The sequence below is a fragment of the Gordionus sp. m RMFG-2023 genome, chromosome 2 (assembly GCF_954871325.1).
Source record: "Gordionus sp. m RMFG-2023 chromosome 2, tfGorSpeb1-WG-v2, whole genome shotgun sequence".
Lineage (NCBI taxonomy): Eukaryota > Metazoa > Nematomorpha > Gordioida > Chordodea > Parachordodidae > Gordionus > Gordionus sp. m RMFG-2023.
Window position 1 is genome coordinate 40,415,807 of NC_088776.1, and position 20,717 is coordinate 40,436,523.

The 20,717-nt window shown below is 26.9% G+C and overlaps 1 protein-coding gene across 3 annotated transcripts in view; it reads right to left on the reverse strand.

Moving 5' to 3' along the window:
* The window catches only part of LOC135923820 (3,4-dihydroxyphenylacetaldehyde synthase 2-like), a 47,509-nt gene that overhangs the window by 8,168 nt on the left and 18,624 nt on the right, over window positions 1–20,717 (reverse strand). For all 3 annotated transcript variants that reach the window (XM_065458774.1, XM_065458773.1, XM_065458772.1), the window contains 9 exons: window positions 18,792–19,024; window positions 18,465–18,578; window positions 18,162–18,281; window positions 16,628–16,765; window positions 16,314–16,457; window positions 14,891–14,957; window positions 14,688–14,782; window positions 13,434–13,501; window positions 12,969–13,056 (listed from right to left, as the gene is read on the reverse strand). In XM_065458774.1, coding sequence (XP_065314846.1) covers window positions 12,969–13,056; window positions 13,434–13,501; window positions 14,688–14,782; window positions 14,891–14,957; window positions 16,314–16,457; window positions 16,628–16,765; window positions 18,162–18,281; window positions 18,465–18,578; window positions 18,792–19,016 — 1,059 coding nt within the window. In that variant the 5' untranslated portion in view covers window positions 19,017–19,024. The remainder of the gene's footprint in view (window positions 1–12,968; window positions 13,057–13,433; window positions 13,502–14,687; window positions 14,783–14,890; window positions 14,958–16,313; window positions 16,458–16,627; window positions 16,766–18,161; window positions 18,282–18,464; window positions 18,579–18,791; window positions 19,025–20,717) is intronic.

Consider the following 20,717-nt stretch of genomic DNA (forward strand, 5'->3'; position numbering starts at 1 on the left):
GTTTGAGTAGGGTTAAAGCTAAGTTTTGATTAATTTATTATATTATATTTTTAAACATTAATTTATTATAGAAATAATCTAGCCAACATTTGTGATTGTATTTCTTATTCTTAATTCCTTGAAATTAAATAAAACCCAGGTATAATTTTAATAAAATTCATTTTTGATCAATTTGATTTTCTAATGTTTCTTTTTAATATTAATTGATTGTTAATATATGTTATTTTATTACTAACTAAGCTCAACGAACACTTGTTAAAATTTTACCTAAAATTTGGATTACAACAATTTACTTATCATTTGCAAAAATTTTCAGTAAAATTTATTGTACAAACTAGAGTTGTTAAAGTAGCTCGCTATCTTTTTTGGTAGCAATAGCTAATAGCGCTCTACTTTTTTCAATTATTTATTTTTCTTAGCGCGCTCCTTTTTTTGAAAGTAGCTAAGTAACGCGCTACTTAGCCACTTTTTAAAAATATAATGGATATAACTATAAACATTAAAATTTAAATATAATATCTTAATTAATTATAATTTTTATAATTTATTATTTAATTTTAATTTATATTTTCCATTTGTATTATAAACCTAAATCATCTGGTGGAAATTATTTAAAATGTCATCGCAAATGGATGTAAGTGTGTCATACAATTATATTATTGAATGGAAGGCACCCTTGAAGAAATGTTCTTGATAACAATATCCATTTCAAAAATTTGAAAATATTTTCATATTAATGTAAAAACAAAAAGTGGCTACAAATTTTTGTTCAAAAAAAAATATATCCTCTAGGGTTTAACAACTCTGGTACAAACCAAATATAATAATCAACATAATATAGCTATTTTTACATTTATTTATAAGATCGTGATGTATGTAAAAAGTCAAAAGTAAACAACTTCTTTATATTTCATAACCCATAGACAGTAGTGTTTTTTTTATCATTACTAGCTGGTTCATCAGATTTTTATAAAAATAAGTAATTTTATATGTAATATGAATCTTATTTGAATTTCCAGTTCACATCTAGAGATATTTTTTTTTCTTAAGTTATAAATTAATAATAGTAAATGTTTTATGCAACATCATATGAAAGGATAATCTAACATGATAACTTTATTGCCTTATAATACAATTTTTTTAAAAAATATATTAAATTTAATTTTACACTTATCTTGTTTATATTTATCATGGGTAGTGTACACAATATTATTTTTAGTTAAAGTGATATATATTTAAATATCATGCATAGAAATGCCAAAAGGAAATTTAAAGGTGGAGCTGAAAAATTAGGAGAAAAAAATGTTGCTGATCTCATAGCTGCTGGTGCTGATTCAAAACAACTTCTTTATTTTTTTAGGAATATCAACAACTGCCTCCTATTTACATCTACCTGAAACAACTACATTGTCTGCAACATCTTCATTTATAATTGAATCAGTTCAATCATTGCCACACCCACCTAAAACTATATTATCTACCATTATAGCAGATAAATCATTCACATATCCTAAAAATACATTATCTACAATTACAGCAGTTCCGTCTTTATTATCCTCACACTTGTCAGAAGCAACTACATCAATAATGCCTTCAGATATTTCACAAAGTGGATTATTAATATCGGAAATTGCAATATATATAGGAATATTAACGTCACATTTCTGTAACAATTTCATCATCTATTTTTTTAAAGAGCTCTTCCCAGATATGCCACAAATCAATTCAGGGGATCCTACAGTATCTCCTTCAGAATTGGATATGCATACATATGAAAATTTTAAGTTGCAATTAACAGACACTATACCTCAAAAACCTATATTTTTGATGCAACATCTTATACAACCAATAAATAGTAAATATGATAAATTATATTATCGAATGGTAATGAGTGAAAAAATACCTAGAAAATGTATTACAATAAAACTAATGTGCAATAAAGCCAAATATGTGGTTCAATCTGCCTGGGATTTGCGCGAAACACTTTCACACAGGGACCCGAACCGTTATTTATAACGGTTCAGTTTGGTCACGGTTAAGTATGTAAAAAATTATAATGGTTAAGTTTTGGTTACGGTTCTAAAGAAAAAATTTATAAAGGTTCGGTTCGGTTCAGCTAATTATAAAGGTTTATAAAGGTTCATTACGGTTATAAATTTTTTTTTTATTGAAGCAACATCATCGTCTAATTTTTATTATAAGCATCTTTGAATTATATATAAAAAAAGTATATATGATTCATAATAACTCATTTTTAAATATATTATTTGAACGTATAAGTAATATATTTTCTAATATAAATGGATTCCTTTTTGTTCGTTGTGATGATAACACAAATTTTAGCCCCGAAAAGGCCCTTTCTACGAAACTTGTGTTGCGGGAACCGCCAGTACTATAAGAGCAGGTTTATATAATTCTGAATATTCAAATAATTATTTCCATTTCAAAAATATAAAAACTGAACCGGTTTAACCTTTTTTTATAAAGGTTCTTTATACTCCTTCAAAAAGAATTATATCGGTTCGGTTACAGTTAGGGTTCAGATATTTATAACGGTGGTTTAAAGGTTCGTTACGGTTCACTCCGGGTCCCTGTTTTCACAACAGCCTCAACAAATTTTCGACATATGCATTCAGTAATTTAAATACATGAAAATTCAAGAGTACATATTAGTGCAGTAGAGGCCTACCTCAGAGCATCAAAAAACAAGTCATTATTCAATTAATGTTATTAAATGGAAAAAATTGATAAATTTAATTTATAATAATATCCACATAATAAAACAAATATTTGAGATAATAAAGGTTTTAGGCAAACAAAATTACCCTACAGAGGATCAAATGCTACTGAAACACTTAGCCACTTTGAAAATGAAAATTTGAATTATGGGAATTTCCTGGAAAGGATTCCGATTATATCAAAGAATGATCAAATACTCAGAGATTATTAGAGAAGGCTATTTTAAAGAGCAAACATAGAAAAGAAAAGATTAAACTAAACTCTCTGACAAATCAAAATCAAGGGGAAGATGTTCTCTCATAACCTAGTTGTCAAAAAAGAACTGTTAACAAAGTTATTGATGTTGTTTTTGATCAAATCCGGAATTTAATTTTAAAAAAAAGGGGATTGGTAACAAACGGTTTAGTTTGAAATGAATAGGAAAATATTTAAGATATTAGCGTTTATGATCAAGCAACCGTTCGCCTACGATACATATATCAAAATAACAGAAAGGATTTTCGCACTTACAAAAGTTACTAACTTTTCTGGAAAAGGATTTTTTGATATCTCGAGTGAATGCTTTTTAAAACATGGAATTAAAATGAGAAATATAATTGAGTAATTATTTGATGGTGCTGCAAATATGCGCATGAATTTGGTGGGTTGCAAGCTCTTATTAGATAAGAGGCTCCAGGTAGTTTGTATATTTGGTGTTACAGTCGCATATTAAATCTCTGTATATGTGATTCATGCGATAATATTGAAGACAAAAATTTATTTGGATTATTGAACAGACTAGCAAGTTTCTTTGGTGAATCATATAAAAGGATGGATGCTTGGGTGAAACAGAATAATTCATTTGGCCAAAATAAGTTGAGAAGGCTGCAAAAAATAGGTGAGACAAGATGATCGGCACGTGAAAAAGCTCTTAGATGGAATGGCAACGAAAGCTTGCTCCCAATAACGATAAATGCACTTCAACTTATAATATATAGATAATAAATCATTTGAGGCAAAAACCTCATCAGAAGCGCAGTCTTTGATCAATACTAAATAAAATAGCAAGTAAGTTTAAAGTGATGAAAGATGCTTTAATAGTAGAATTATCAGAGATATCTCATATATGTACCACGGCTGATAGTTGGACACAACAATGTATATAAGATTAAATAATCCCTTGCCCTCAAGTGCTAGTGTCGAGAGATTATTTAGTAAGGCAAAACTGATACTTTCTGATCGTCGCTCTAGACTTGGGGATGATAATATTGAAATGATTTTATTATTAAAATTCAACAAATTACCATAAATATTTAAAATTTATTACATAAATATTTTTATAATCAAAATTAACTATATTTTAATATTTATAAATGTTGATTTTTATATATTATTTATGCAAAATAAAAAAAAAATTGTTTCTAAATTTTTTTTATAAAAAGTAAAAATAGTAGCTAATAGCGAGCTACTTTTTTGACAAATAGCGATAGCGGTAGCGTGCTAATTTTTTTGACAAATAGCGATAGCGATAGCGCGCTACTTTTAAAAGTAGCGATTAACAACTTTGGATATATGTTATATGGCGTCTAGTTTTTATAAATAAAATCAAATATTTATATTTTACATAAAAAATTTAACATAAAATTGATATATTTAGATATATTTTAAAATATTCTAAGGCCCGACCCAACCCGGCCCAATTTTTTTAAAAAAATATTAGACCCGACCCAGCCCGATCCCGATTTTTCTACTTTTGCGGATCTCTAATAAGAATTATTTATGTTTTATTAATATACTCACTTGTATTAATTATATTATAATTGTTAAATTAGATTTTTTTAAATACCGCACAAGAATTGCTCATATTATATTGTAAATCTATTTTTTTTTAAATATAGTTATTTAGAATACATTTTTAATATAATCTGTATAATTTATACATTTTGAAATTTATTTTATTGTATAAATAATAAATAAAATCTATAATGAATTTCTCTGCTAAATTTTGTTATATGCAAAAATTTAATTAAAATAATTATTTTTAACATAGAATAAGATATATTGAGTGATCATAAAAAATGGGAGGTTTGGGGGAGGGAGCGATTTTATTCTTCTTTCTACACCGAATGGATTGAATTAATTTACAATTGACTAAACATTGATAAAATTTTCAGAATAATGCTTTCAGTCGCGTATTAATCATAAATTTGGCCAAAATTTTGTTATTTTTTTGATTTATGCTGGCTAATATAGTGGTTAGGCACCAATAAAGCACAAAATTGGCAAATATTTAAAATGCGGTTTGAAGGCGAAGCCCCTGCAAAAAATTTTAAACACCCCCCCCCCTCCCCCATGGATCAGTCCTGGCTACCACTGTTTAACTACAATTGCTAAATTAAATTAATTGTTTAGTTATAATGTACCTTTTTAAAATTAAATAAGTTTGAACTAATACCAATTAAATATAATCATTTTAAATTCTTATTTTTAAAATTTTAATATTTATGCAAGAAGCATTCAATATTTTTGAGTAGGTAAATAAGTTTTTTGTAATTATTATGAATAATTAAACGTAAAATGTGGTAAATGTTATAATCTAAAGATTTTAGTCTTTTTTGTCACTACTTCCATTTGTTGAGTATATATTTTAAAAAGAAATTTTTTTTTGTTTTAAAAAATAAAATTATGAAGATATGGCAAAAACAAAGGGAGAAAATATTAAAAGTGAAACACTAATAATTGACGCGTTAAAAAAGGATAGTATCAAAAATATCTTATCACGTCATTACCGCGAAACTTTTCGCGAATGTTGATTACCGCGAATGTTGATTACCGCGAATGTTGATTACCGCGAATGTTGATTACCGCGAAAAGATATTATAGCGAATGCCCGCGAATGCATTATCGCGAATGCATTATCGGGAATGCATTATCGCGAATGCATCGAAAACAGTATCGCGAATGCATTATCGCAAAAATTATCACGTATGCAATACTGATTTATATTTGACAAATGATCGATATAATTAATATAAAGTATTAAAATTCTCTTACTACTTATCCACTTAATTCTTAATAAATAGTCTCAAATTTCTAGCTGATAATATTTTTCCCGATCTCTATTTTTCTAAAGAAATTCTTTAAACTCACTAATTATATTGTAACTCATTTAGCAAGTTGAGACCTTTTTCAAAAAACGAGAAAACCAGCCTAATTGACGTTTCTATATTTATTTAACGTAGCGTTTTTAAATTTTTGTAACTCTAAAACACGTCACTTGCTATTTATGAAGTTTCTTATCCTCAATTTTTTTAATAATTAGATTAAATCGTTTTTTAAAAAATTTGAAATACTAATATTGGACAAAAAATAACTTAAGACCCTCGTTTATTTTTATTTATTTAAAAATAGGCTAGACGTGTTCCCATTATATTGATCTATAGCTGGACGCTCGCCTTTTTTTCAAATTTTTTTCGTAATTATAAATTATAATGGAAAACAAGCACAAAGCATATTTTGGGATCCGTAAAATTATTAAAATAATAAAAATTTATGTAATTATGCTATCCTTTTTTTTCTTGCATGAACCTGACAATAAACGCCAATTTGATATTAAGGGCCATATTTTACCAATTTTTTTTTCAAGTTTGTAAGATTCAAAGGTGTAGCCTATTACTTGATAGTTTTTCGATATATGGAACCCGTATCTTGAGGTCTCTTTAAAGCTGTTGAACTGGACTAATATTCCACTTTCTTCTAGAAAATTCAGGAATTAAACTTCTTTCCAATTTTTCTTCTCATGGCATAATTTATCATTAAGATCTTCTCTTGATAAAATAATTAATTTACAAAATTACTATATATGCTTATATTGTTAGTGGCATTTAATAATAAGATTTCTTTGATAATACCGAAATATTTTATGTTATAGTTTATGATTTAGGAGAAATTTTTAAAAAAATGAGTGTTCCGACTATATTTTTAAAATTTAAAATATTTTAAGATTATTAAGATACACAATAAAATAGATTTTATAAAAAAAACGATGACGCGTTTCAGAGTTATAAAGATTTAAAAACGCAACGTTTTTTAGTCAACCGGTAAATAATCTAAATTTTTAATCGCATGATCAACTTTCTTCCAATAGTAGGGTCTAGGGCTATTCGGCGTTTTTGTCAAAATCATCATAAGCCTGAAAATAATTGTTGTATTTGAATTAATAAAATACTATGAGATAGCCCAACAAACATTTACCTAAAGCATTGGCGTACGCAGTGGCCAAAGCCAAAAAATGCAGATGCCGGATATATTTTTAAAAAATATTAATGTTTATATCAATTTATATTTGTTAATATTTATTCCCATCTCATATTAAATATATATTTATTTACATTTATTTATCACATTCATCTATTAAGTTATTTATCAATTAATTTCGATTTCAAGTTTTCATTGGCGTAATATTTACCTATTATTTTCAAATTTCTAGTGGCGTAATATTTATCTACCATTTTCAAATTTCTAGTCAAATAATAATTATTTCTGAAACTTCTGGTCCAACAGGGAGAAAGAAATTGCAACCTTATCCAACGAGATAGAGTCTCTGCCATCAAGCAGTAACAGCTTTTATGGAGTTAGAAGAACCGATTATTAATGCTATTACTGAAATATCACAATGGCCTGAAAGAAATATTTCCTCAGAAGCAAGAAAATTATTGGATTTAATACTTATTTCAATTTTTTTTTCTCAATAGAATGTATTATTTAATTATACAACTATTTTATGTAATACTTTTCAAAAACATGACATTGACTTGATTAAGAAGATGAGAATAGCGGAGAGCATTTTATTAGAACTCAAGGAAATTAGGGCTAATGTTGATGAAGAATTTCAATTTTATATGTTATCGTTGAGTCAAAAGGAGAGCTATACGTGTTTAATATTTGTCTCACTCGATTTGCAGCAAGGCAAGCTCATCGTCAAAACATTAGTATAAGATCAGTAGAAAAGTATTATAAAACTATAATCCAAATAAATGAATGGTTTTTAATTCATCATGCAGCACTTACCAATCTGCAGATATTACTTCCACAAAAGCCTTCCCAATCTTTTTCAGATGGTGATAGAAAAAAAATAATATTTTTGTTTGATGCCTTATTAGCTGAATAACTATGTTTAAAAGATTAACTAAGATATAGTCCCAAAAAATGCTATGGATGCTTTGTATAATTTCAAACACATTTTAGATTTTATTCCCAATGTATTAAAATGATTATATATATATTATATATATTAGCAACTTTTCCCATTAGTAAACTAATGAGAGAACATTCTCTTTTTAAGAAGAATAACAGAGCCCTGCAGAAATACAATTTCCAGGGCACGGCCTGGATTTTTTTTCAAAATTTTGCCCGGCCCGGGTTTTTTTTAAAGAAATTATATTTATTTTTGATTTTTATAGTTAATTTCAAATATTTGGTTTTAAAATATATAGCCGAGCCCGGATAATTTTTTTTAAAAAAAATCAGACTTGGCTCGGGTGTTTTTTTTTAAAAATTTCGGGCCCTGCCCGGGTGTATTTAAAAAATTAAAATACGGTCTGACCCGGGAACCGGGCCTGCAGTTCTCTGAAAACATACCTAAGAAGTACAACTTCTGAAAGTGGATTGAATGGTTTGGATCTTTTAAATATTTATAAGCATTTGACGCCAAGCAAGGATGAGTAATTGAAAAATTAGCTCAATTCCAACGAAAATTGGATTTTACACTGTAAATATAATACAAAATACAATTATTCCTAAGAAACTTTTTGTGTATTAATATTAATAGTACAACATTAAAAATTTTTACTTTATATATAAATTTTAAAGGCTCAACAAAATATTCAAATTTCTATTTTGGGTCATTTAAGTGATTCATATGGTGGTTATATTCACTTTATATTTTTTAATTCACATTTATTTTATAGTTTTTTATGTGCCGGTTTATATATATATTTTTTATAATTCATATAATTTAAAATTGTGTATTAGAAATAGTTATTAGTCATAATAAATTTATGCTTGATATTTTTAAATAACAATAATATTTCTTTAAAAAATTTATTATCCCCCCCCCCCCAGACCAAATTCCTGCTTACGCGCCTGACCTAAGTTATACATTAATAAATATTTTTAATATTTTATTGATTCTAATAAAAGTTAAATTTTTCCCCAACAAGCCCCAAACCCGGGGCTTGTAGATTCCATTGGTTTATTAAGTCTCTTACATAGATGATTATAATTATTATTCTTCTATTTTTTATGGACTATGTCTTATTGATATAATACATCATTTGCATCTAAATAATTCATATAAAAATGTCAAAATATGACATTTTATTAAATTTAAAAAATGTTTAAGTTTTTAATTATATTTTAAATTTTTTTTTCTAATTATAATAATTATCATATAAAATTAATTTAAAGCTATAATAGTAGCCAATGAATACTGATTATATCATATTTTTAAGCATAATTTAATTGATTCAGCTAGCCTTGATTCTAATAGCCTCTAGTTATTCATATGATTAACCCTATCCATCCAGCGCGAAAAAAACATGTTGATAATTTTTTCTATTTATTATAGTAAAAAGTTTTTTTTTTATCTATAAATATAATATAATTTAAATTTTTAATAAATATTTTTTAAAAAATAAATGGTTCATATAGCTACTCCCCCTCCCCACCTCCAGCCATATTTGGAGGCATAGAAATTTTTAAATAAGATAAGATGAAGGGGAACATTGCATTGATTAGACCTCCATCTTATTAAATCTATTGTAATCGTCAAAATCATTAATTTTATAGCTTTAAGTTTAAAACAAATAATAAGCCAGGTGCCATCATAGAAATTCTCGGAATACCCTTGAATAAAAAAATGGATAAAATAATCTTAAAAAAATTTATTCAACGCTGGGCGATAAAATACGTATCAGGTCAATACCGCGAAACTTTTTCCGCGAAATGCATTACCGCGAAAAGATATTATAGCGAATGCATTACCGCGAATGCATTATCGCGAAGGCATCATAGCGAAAACAGTATCGCGAATGCATTATAGCGAATTATCGCAAATGCATCATAGCAAGTTCGCTTCTGATTATTTAATTAATATGATATCCGTCTAAGCTTGCTTTTAAAACTTTTTAATATGTTTCTATATCCATTTATAAAATTAACTAGAAAAAAGACCCATAAGGAATCACAAGAATCAATAGGAAATCATTATTATATTGTTTTCCCAATTCCTGAGTCACAATAATCGCAATCTCATCATCAGAGATTAAATGAATTAAGTTCTAAGATGTGTAGCCATTCAATTCTACAATCTTATCATGCTGAATATTGTTTCATGTCTTGTGATAAACTTTGTCCAAAAATGCTTATCACAATACTAATCCCTCACTAATTAAAATATAAATGATTTTCGAGGGCTAATTATCTGTTGGGCTCAATGTTTTAAATAAGACTTTCCTTAGCACCTTGCAAATTTAATTTATTTCAGCAGAAACTCCATCAAAAATCTTTATTTATTTTAAATTTTAGGTCTTCTTGTCCTAAATTTAATTGAAAAATATAACTAAATACATATTTAAACAATAAATTAATATAAAAATAATTTCTTTACCCTAATCCTAAAAAATCTATTTATTGCTTAGAATTTTTTTATATATTTTGAGTTAAAAAAATTAAAAGCCTTAGCCCTATTTTCAAAAAAATTAATTTCCAGGTTCAACCAAGTCTGTCTTAAAGGCTGATAAATATAAAAGTAATTTTCATCAAACTCCATTTAAGATAATGCATTCGCAATAATTCATTCGCTATAATACATTCGCGATAATGCTTTCGCGGTAATACATTTGCGATAATGCATTCGCTATAATGCATTTGCGGTAAAGCTTTTGCTGCAATGCATTCGCGATAATGCTTTCGCTATAATACATTCGCGATAACACTTTCGCGGTATTATATTAGTGCTAATGCATTCGCTTTAATATTTTCGCTGTATCATATTTGCTATAATGCATTCGCGGTAATGCATTCGCAATATTATATTCGCGATAATGTCTTCGCTCTAATACATTCGCTATGATGCATTCGCGATAATGCATTCGTGGTCATACATTCGCTGAAATGCATTCGCGGTAATTTTTTGCGTATAATGCATTCGCGATACTGTTTTCGCTATGATGCATTCGCGGTAATGCATTCGCTATTATATCTTTTCGCGTAATCGACATTCGCGATAATACATTTCGCGCTAAAATTTTCGCGGTATTGACATGTAACCCAAAAATATAGCATCATGTTTTAAAGTAAGCTTTAAGACTGACAAATATTAAATACTCACATCTCAAAATAGAATAAAATATAGTTTACCCAAAGGAGGTTCACGTGCACGTAAGAAATTAAATGAAGAACAGGAAGAATATATATTAAATTTTATAAATTTGGATTGTACTTTATTCTTAAAAAGGTTATGTGAAATGATAAAGAAAGATATGATTTGGAAATATCATAAAATAAGGTATCAAGGTTACTCTCAGGATTTAGGTATAGCTTTAAAAGAGTATCACTACTTTCAAAGAAGAAAAAAAATTGAGAAAAGATCAAAAAAATAAATGACTTAAAGAGATTGAAAAGGTTAGAAATGTATGTAAAAGATTATAATGTAAGGAAAAAAGATCATAAAAAGAATATTGTATGTAAGATGAAAAAAAAGCAAAGAATTGTTTAAAAAATGGAGCTTAAAAGTGAAGATAAATAACGGAAAATTTACAAATTATTTTTAAAAAGATAAAGTGAAGAAAAATAAATTGAGAAAAGATAGTAAGAAAATAAAGAAAAGAAATCGCAAAAAATTAGAAATAAAATAAGAAGGAATAATAAAAATAAATAAAAATTTAAGAAAATTTGACAAGGAAAATTTTAAATAATAGCGAAATGGGAATTTTCCTTTTTTGATTGACACTTTTCCTTTTTATATTGGACCTTTTTCCTAAATCTTTGGGACTTTTCCTTTTTTGATTGACACTTTTCCCTTTTTGATAGGGTCTTTTTCTTTTTTGATTGGACCTTTTCCTTTTATGATTGACCCTTTTCCTTTTTTAAACGGGCCTTTTCCTTTTATGATTGAAACTTCTTTTTTTTCAATGGGAAATCCTGTATATCTATTCACAATATGATCGGTGCCTGATTATATAAGTGCAGCAATTTTATTCTTTGTACAATATTATTTAATGAAATAATTTTATATGTATAATTAAAGTAGTTACTATGTTTAACATGTGGTGTAAGATTTGATTTTATATACTGAGTATGTTATTTTATATTTAACATGTGATGTGATTTGATTATCTTTGTAAATCTAATATAAAATGTATGCGCAATGAATATTTTTATGTGCAATGAATATGATTTTAGATTTGCAATTTTTTAAAATATAATATATGATTATCGTGTCATGCTATTCATTTTTTTATTAAAAATGTAAATCGTTTGAACTGATTTTCAAAAATAAGAAATAATAAAAATCATGTAATTCGAATAAGCCATTTATGGTTACCCGGCCGAAAAATGAGGCCGCTATAAAGAAAATGCCCACGAGGCCGTAGCGTCTCCAGTCCGCCCCTGGTTTCAAGGAATAGTATTATTATATTATTATTGAAAAACTAAATATGCATATTTTATTTGCCATCACTATTTTGGGAAATTATCCACAAATAGGAATTCCAAAAAATGTAATCGCAATTATATAAATACAATTCATATCAAAATAAATTACAATTTTTGAAGAAGATTGAAGGACATTTAATATTGAGTAAAATCTCTTTTAGATAAAACATTACAATATAAGGCATAAGTTATTCATAAAGGTTGGGGGGGGGGGGGGTTATTTGGAGACTAATATTTAAAAGACATTAGAACCAATTTTGAGGCCAAGTTTGGCACCTCAAAAAATTTATTGACCCCCTTCTCCTCGTGCCTCAGATTACATTAAAATAATAATATGTTTAGTTAAACTGATAAAAATGCTAAAATTATTTAGAGTAAAGTTAAATAAAATTATAGAAAAATTTATTTCAAAATAATTCGATATTTTCAAATAACATTCAAATTAGCAATTTAAAAAAGTTATATATTTAAAATAAGGTATATATTATATCTAAAAAATATGTGATATATTTATTTATAAATAAAAATTAAACCTTGAATTCAACAATGGCTTCTACGTCATTTTTTAAATATGCAGGATTTATACCTAGGGCTGATTTCAATAGGTTGCCATCTTCTATCCTTTGTAATTTACAAAATATAACTAATATTTTTTTGTGTTAAAAATAAAAGATAAGTTTTGTATAATAACAGAATTGATTTTAAATGATCAAGGCGAATTTTAATAATAATATTGTCCGTTTATTTTATTTTCCTTAGTAGCGTAAATGGAGTGAGAGATATAGATATACCCCGAATTTTTTTTACAAGGTAAAATAAAATTTATGGGGCTTCTAGTATTGTTAAAGTTACTGTGTAAAAGCAACCAGTTATATTAAAAATTTATCTTTTCTAATAGCTAGTTGCATAGCAATAGCATAGTTATCTTACTTGAAATGTAACTAATTTTGTCATTTTTCTTTAAAAGGTCATAAATAATGATAAAATGATATTGATACCATAATATAGAGCAATCGTAACATACGTCCATCAGTTTGTGAGGATTAAAGGTGAGCGATTGTGTCAACTTTTATTAAAATTATTAAGGTTAATAATTGATATATAAAAAATAATTTTTGGTTTCCAAAGTTTTCTTAAATTAAAATTTTAAAATGTTTTAAGATAGTTGTTATTTTCCGAAAAAATTAATTGGTAAATCCTATAAATTTCTTTTTTATAAAAGGAATGCAATTAAATATATATTTGTCATAAATTTATTGAAGTTTGTATAATTTGACGAACGCCTAATAATCACACTTTACATTTTATAATTTAAAAAATTATTATTGTCATACGATTTTCTATTTATGAAATATTATTTTAACCTTATTTAGCAGTGTATTTTCATTTGAGATCATTACAATTTAAATCATTTATGATACACTTATTTTTTAAAAATATTTTTAGAAACTTAACTTTGCAGAATTTGTACTCCGGAATGTGAGTGGCACCAACTCTTAAATTTCAGATAACTTCTTAGTAAACTTTTGAATAATTTAAATCGTTTTTTCCCCATATTTTTATATAAATCAGAGACCTGCCATGTCGATTGAAACCCGGTCAGATTTGCTAACCCGATCTGGAATAGAATATATAATAGACTTTTTTAAATCGAATCGGATAGGGCTTAAAAATAAAATTGCACACTCAGGTTAGGTTTAAAAATTACTTTCCCCCCTAAACCCATATAATCTAATTTTTATCAATTAAATAAAATTGGAAACTTATATAATAGATCATTTAACATTCATTTGCCATTCATATTCATAAAATACATTCGAAATGATTTAGGATGACGAAATTTTAAAAATTAGAGCAGGAGTCGTAAAGATTATTAAAATTTAAAAAAAAAGCCGTGCCGGGCATAAAAATTGAAACCCGGTCATAACTAAAAATATCTTTAAAAAAGATTTGGTTTGAAAATAAGAATAATCAAGTCTGGCCGGGTCTAAAAATTCGACCTTTGCAAGTCTATGGCATTAATTAAAGTCAATCCATATTTTATGGAAAAATTTAACTGGAATTCATCGGTTAGCTAGCTAGATACTATACTCATGGTTGAATGCTATTTGGCTTAAAAAAATAAGGCCACGCGTCCTTTATAAATGATTTAAATTTTAAATATTTCTACATATCTTGAATTCCTCCATGCCCTACGACATAGAATATAGAGTTAATTATTATTGTTAAAATTATATACTGAACAAATTTACATCAATTTTAGGAAGGATTTTACGATATTCTTCTAGAAAAAATAAAACTCCACCATATGCAGCATCTATATGAAGCCAAATTTTGCGATCTTGACCTATGTATGCGATTGAATTTAAAAAATATATTATATATAATATATTTTTTAAAATTAAATTTGATGTCACAGTTAATGAATTAAGAAAAAATGTATATTGATATTCACATATTTTTCCAATAATTTCAACATCATCAAACGCACAAGTATTTGTTGTACCAATGTTAACAGCCACCTAATTTCAAAATAAATTATTCAGCTTAAAATTAAGATTAATAAAATGTAATGCCAGAACTGTTCATACTTCATAGTCAGTCCCTTAAATATAGATTTTAACTGCAAATGAGGAGGGGAGGTAGCACGATTGAAAAAAAATTAATTAGGCCAAAATTACTTCTATACAAACTCTTAATACTAATAGTTATCGTTTTATATCTTTTATATTGTTCATTTATGGATATATTATGTATATTTGAATAATATATCATTTATATTTTAGTTAACATTAAGTTATTTTAAAGTGCCATTCTACTAGATTGAATAATCATTTTAACTATAATTTAGCATTATAAAAGTACATTTATTAAGGACGATTACTTTGATTTATCATTATATAAAAGTTAAACTAAAAATAAATATTTTCGAATATTAATTAGGGAATATTATGCATATACCATTATAATAGTAAATCTAGATTATAAATAGATATGCTGTGGTAATGATTCATTTGTGCATTAGTCTATTTATTTTTTCTCAAATTCAGTTTTTAATATTCTCAAGTAGGAACATAATATCATTCAAAATATAATCCAATTTAAGAATTGTAAATTAAATTTCAATAGTAAAACTTAAAATTTAATGATTATTTCAATTAATAAAGCGACTTTTCAAAGCAAAGTAGCGTGCTCTGGCTAAAGCTTCATAAAAAATAAGATAATATTTCATATTTGATTTCCGATGATGTGTGTTATTTATTCAACTTTAAATCATTTTTTGAGCACGTTTTTTTAAATTTAACAATCCAATTTTAGTGAAAATTCCAGCGTGTTTAGAATATCAGAATACCTATCCTAAGAAATTTAGAAACCTTTATGTAATTTATAATTTATAATATATGGAAAAACTAATAGAAATTATATTAAGTTCAAAAATTCATGACAAAATGATCTAGTATTTATAAGGTAGGTGATTCCAAAGATGTTGGAATACATTTCCTGTAAAATCAGGTAAAATTAAAATAAAACGGGCTCAAAAAATAATTTAAAGTTGAACAAATAACACTGCCGGAACACATTGTCACCCGCTAGTGTTGTCAAACGACTCGATTTGAGCCGATTTTTACAAATCGCTAAATCGATATTTTAGCCAGAAAAATATTGTCTAAGCCTCTAGGTTTGGCTAATAGATGTCCAAACCTTTGTCATAAGTAAAATCTTCAGTTTTTAGTAATTTTTCTGGGTAAAATATTGAGTTAGCCGTTTTTAAAAATAGGCTCAAATCGAGCTCTTTAACAACACTATCGCCAGCTAACATATTATTTAATATGTAAATTACTAATAAAAATCTTAAAATATTTTATATTTGCTTTTACAAAAAATGGGATTAAGCCTTGATCTGTGTCTCTTTTAATATGTTCTAGCAAACGAGCTTCTCCTAATTTCAAATCACTTTCAGATTCAATTATGGTCATCGTTACAGCACTCATCCGAGCTGATTTTATTACTGATGAATGGGTCTAGCCGATTTATTTTTAATAAAAATATATTGACAATTAATTATACATAATATTATAGAATTTATAAAACATTTAAATATCTTTTTTTTCTGGAATAAGTTCAAATATTTAATAATAAAATTTGAAAATTGTATATACCCAAAACCATAAATAAAAGTAAATATGAAAACTTGATCAGATGTATAGGCCCTTAGTTTGGATAAAATTTCATAGTAAGTAAGATTTTGAGACGAGTCTTCAAGAATTTCCGAAATTTTTTTCTCTCTAGCAGCTATTATCGATACCGTAACCCCTTCACTTGCTGAGCCCTTTGTTAGTTAATAAACAATAATAAATTAATTCGCATATATATACTATACAAATTTTGAGTAGATATTCAGTCGCCTCATATTGAAGTTGCTCTGTCCAACTTGGAAATTTTTTTTTTCAGTCAAAGACTCTCTCCACCCAAGATTTTAATTTTTTTAGGCCCCTTAGCCCGACATAAAATTTTTTAATTAAAATGTAACAATTAAACTATGTTCTATTCTATAAAATAAATGTATAATAAAAATGAGTTAATGCTTTGTCCTAATCACAAGAAATTCTAATTTTCATTTTTTTTTGGAAATAAAATGAGGGAAACATTTTAATTAAAGAAATTTTTCGTATAACTCTAGCTCTACCCGTTTCGATTTTTTGAAATTAACTAGATGGACCACTCACAGGGCTCTAGTTCTACTTATGTTTTTATTTAAAATGAGAATATCAATTTTAGAAGTTTCAAATCATCATTCATACGAAATGTGATTTTGACTAAAATTGAAAAAAAATTTAGGGTAAATCATTCGTAAAACTATTTATAAAAATAAAATAATTGAATTGTATGTTTTTTTTTGACATCTTCAATATATATAAATAAAGCAAATATAGTAAAAATAAGCCCAATGAAAAATCGCTCTACTTACTTTTTTTTTAAATTTTCTTAAAATTTTAGAGATGTACCGATCCAATTTTTTCAATCGACTTCGATATTATTAAGTATTTCATTGGCATGCTACATTTTTAATCTAAAGATGTATGATATAATAAATTATCTAGATCTAAATGGATGCTCCAGGATTTCCGTAATGGGGGGGGGGGATCCTTCTATGAATTTTCTACTAATTATTTTCTGCAGGATTGGAGACGAGTTCGCTATAATACCTTTGCGAAAAGAATTTCGCAATATAATGAAAAAATATATAGTTTATGGTAATGACGTTATACGATCCTAGGAAATACTCCCACCCACCCACCCTCTTATCACGAAAATTCTTAGTTAGGGCCGTGATTAAAACAAAACGCGGAATTTAAAATGAATTTCCTAATGTAGTATAATAATAACGCATGATCATGAAGGGGAGGGTTTCCTTGAGTCCTGAACCGAACCTTTAAATTTTTTAATCCTCAATCTAAACAGAACTTAAACCTTTATAATTTTTTTTCTTAGTATAATCCATTTTTAATGCCAACTCATTTTTTTTTTCAAATGGAAACATTACCATGAATAAGTTATGATTGGTTTACAATTTTATTTCTGGGTTATTGGAATGCTCTTATTTCTAAGTTTTATCATTTGAGACAGCAAAAATCTTTGATAATTTGAGTAGAAGTAAAGGGTGTAAACATTTTATAAAACAACGAAATATAATTATCATCTAATTAATATATAAATAAAATCACCTGAATTATACCTCCCCCTCCTGACTTTGATTCAAACAGGAATTTTTTTGGAAGACCCATTTCTTTCGCCATCCAATCAACCATTACTATTTCTAATTCCGTGTATATGGGACTCGCAGTCTATAAAATACATACAAATATAATATTCTATATAATATTATAATCATTAATCTTTTTTCTTTATTCTTAAAGAGATAGTTATTTTAAAAAACAGCTTTGTAATTGATTAAGAGATAGTTTCTGGATTTATGGATCAACAAAGATGTTGTTGTTTTTTTAAACAAAATGAATATATTATTTTACCCAATTAAAGCCTATGCAGCTAAAGGCTGCAGATATTATATCAGCATATAAGGAGGGGTATGAGCACCCAGCAGGAAAAAATCCATGAAACTTCGGACTTTGCCAGTGCACGATCTACAAAAAAAATAGAGAAATATACATATGGAGCAAGTTCATTTTCAGACCATGTCAAAATATTCACATTAGAGAATATTTTCTTTATTTTAAATTAATCATAAACAAAATAATCTAATCTTGTCCGGTGACCAGATCAAGGATTTATTATTATTAATGGCTTAATTTTTATTTTTCCAGAGTTATCTAAATATAGAATACAATATTATATACCCCAGGCAAAATTATGTTAATTATATCCGAATACAAGTTGGCAAAATCCACAGGTTGATCGTTAGCCTTTGAAGGCAGAATGTTCCTCAAATATCCTGGTTTCAATGCTGGCGTTGGCCTGACAGAAAATTTCCTGATATTATTATGATATTCCATAACGAATTTCAAAAGCGTCAACCCATTTTCCACGAAACTTTTATCCAAAAATTCTAGCCTGTTTGACATTTTCTTTTCTTTGGAAAAAAAATTAATTAATGAGATAAACAAATAATTATAATAATTTTTTATAATATAATAATGAAATATTTAAAAAATATTTTTGCATAGTCAGTCCTGTAAATATTGTAGTTTTTTTTTAAAAAAAATGAATCGATTTGGATGTAATTATAGTAAATTACAATTATTTCTTTTAAATTGTAATGCCTAAAGCATCGAATAAAAGGAAAGGTAGGCGGGGTGGGTGGGAAGGGGGGGGGGGGGGGTACAGAATTTTTTCCTTAAGTCTCTACATAATTAAAATATATTGCGTTTTTTATGAAAGCTCCCCCTTTATGAGAATTTATTTTACTTTGTAATTAAAAACATTGTTTAATTTGGTTCCATGTCAATTCAGCGAAACTTTTATCGCGAATGGATTTTATAGCGAAACTTTTATCGCGAATCCATAATAGCGAATACTATTCCGCGAATGTAATATCGTGAAACAAATATCGCAAATTTTTTATAGCGAAACCTTTATCGCGAAACCTTTATAGCGAATACATTACCGCGAATACAATATAGCAAACAAATATCGCGAATTTTTTATAGCGAAACCTTTAATGTGAATACATTACCGCGAAATTTTTATCGCGAATCAATAATCTCGAAAATTTTATAGCAAAACTTTTATCGCGAAACATTTGAAGCGAATACATTACCGCGAAACTTTTATAGCGAAAACTTTATCGCGAAACCTTTAAAGCGAATACATTACCGCGAAACTTTAATCGCGAATCAATAATAGCGAAACCCAAATCGCAAAGACAATGTAGCGACAATTATTTCGCGAAACATATATCGCGAAGATATTATAGAGAATTTAATATCGCGACAATTGCTAATAATGACTAATTTATTATTATAGAGAATTTAATATCGCGATAATTGCTAATAATGACTAATTTATTTTGAATCATTTTTTTATAATTATATTATTTGAATAATATTTTTTTAATTTACATAGTTTGTAATTTTCTTTTAACCTTAAAAAATTTATATAATGATTAATAAACTTAAATCTGGTTTATGAAATTTGTTATTGAAATACACTTTTTTCGCTATCCTATCCTTTTCTTCGAAGTTCTTATTTTATATAATCGCGCACAAGGAACTCAGCTTTATCAATATATTAATCATTGAGTTTATTAGTTAAATCTTAATATTTACTGGCGAAATTGATATCTGGGTAGCATTCCTATTTATTGTCTGATGACTTAATATTTATAAATTTATCAATCAATTTTGGCCAGGGTTAGCAAGTGAGTCAATTGACCAGTCTAATGACTAGATTTTGACGGGTCAATTGAACGGGAGACCTGGTCAAATGGTCATATATTCTATAAGATCTGAATATAAAAATATGTTTGAAAAAGAAAAAACGATATAAATACATGTGAAATGTGATCACAATGCTTATTGAGTTCCTAATATTAAGGAGAGCATTTTAATCATAGTGAATTTAATGAAGTATGTAATATAATAAAAGAATTAGGATACAAGGTGGTGATCAAAATATTTCAAGTTATATCATAAATTTCAGAAATAAAAGCGGCTTGTTTAATAGAAAATCATGGGGATAGCAGTAACTTCCATAAGAAACAATCAGATTTTAATCTCAAGCAGTGGAATTAGCTTTGACCACCATGGCCATTAAGAGAAGCGACA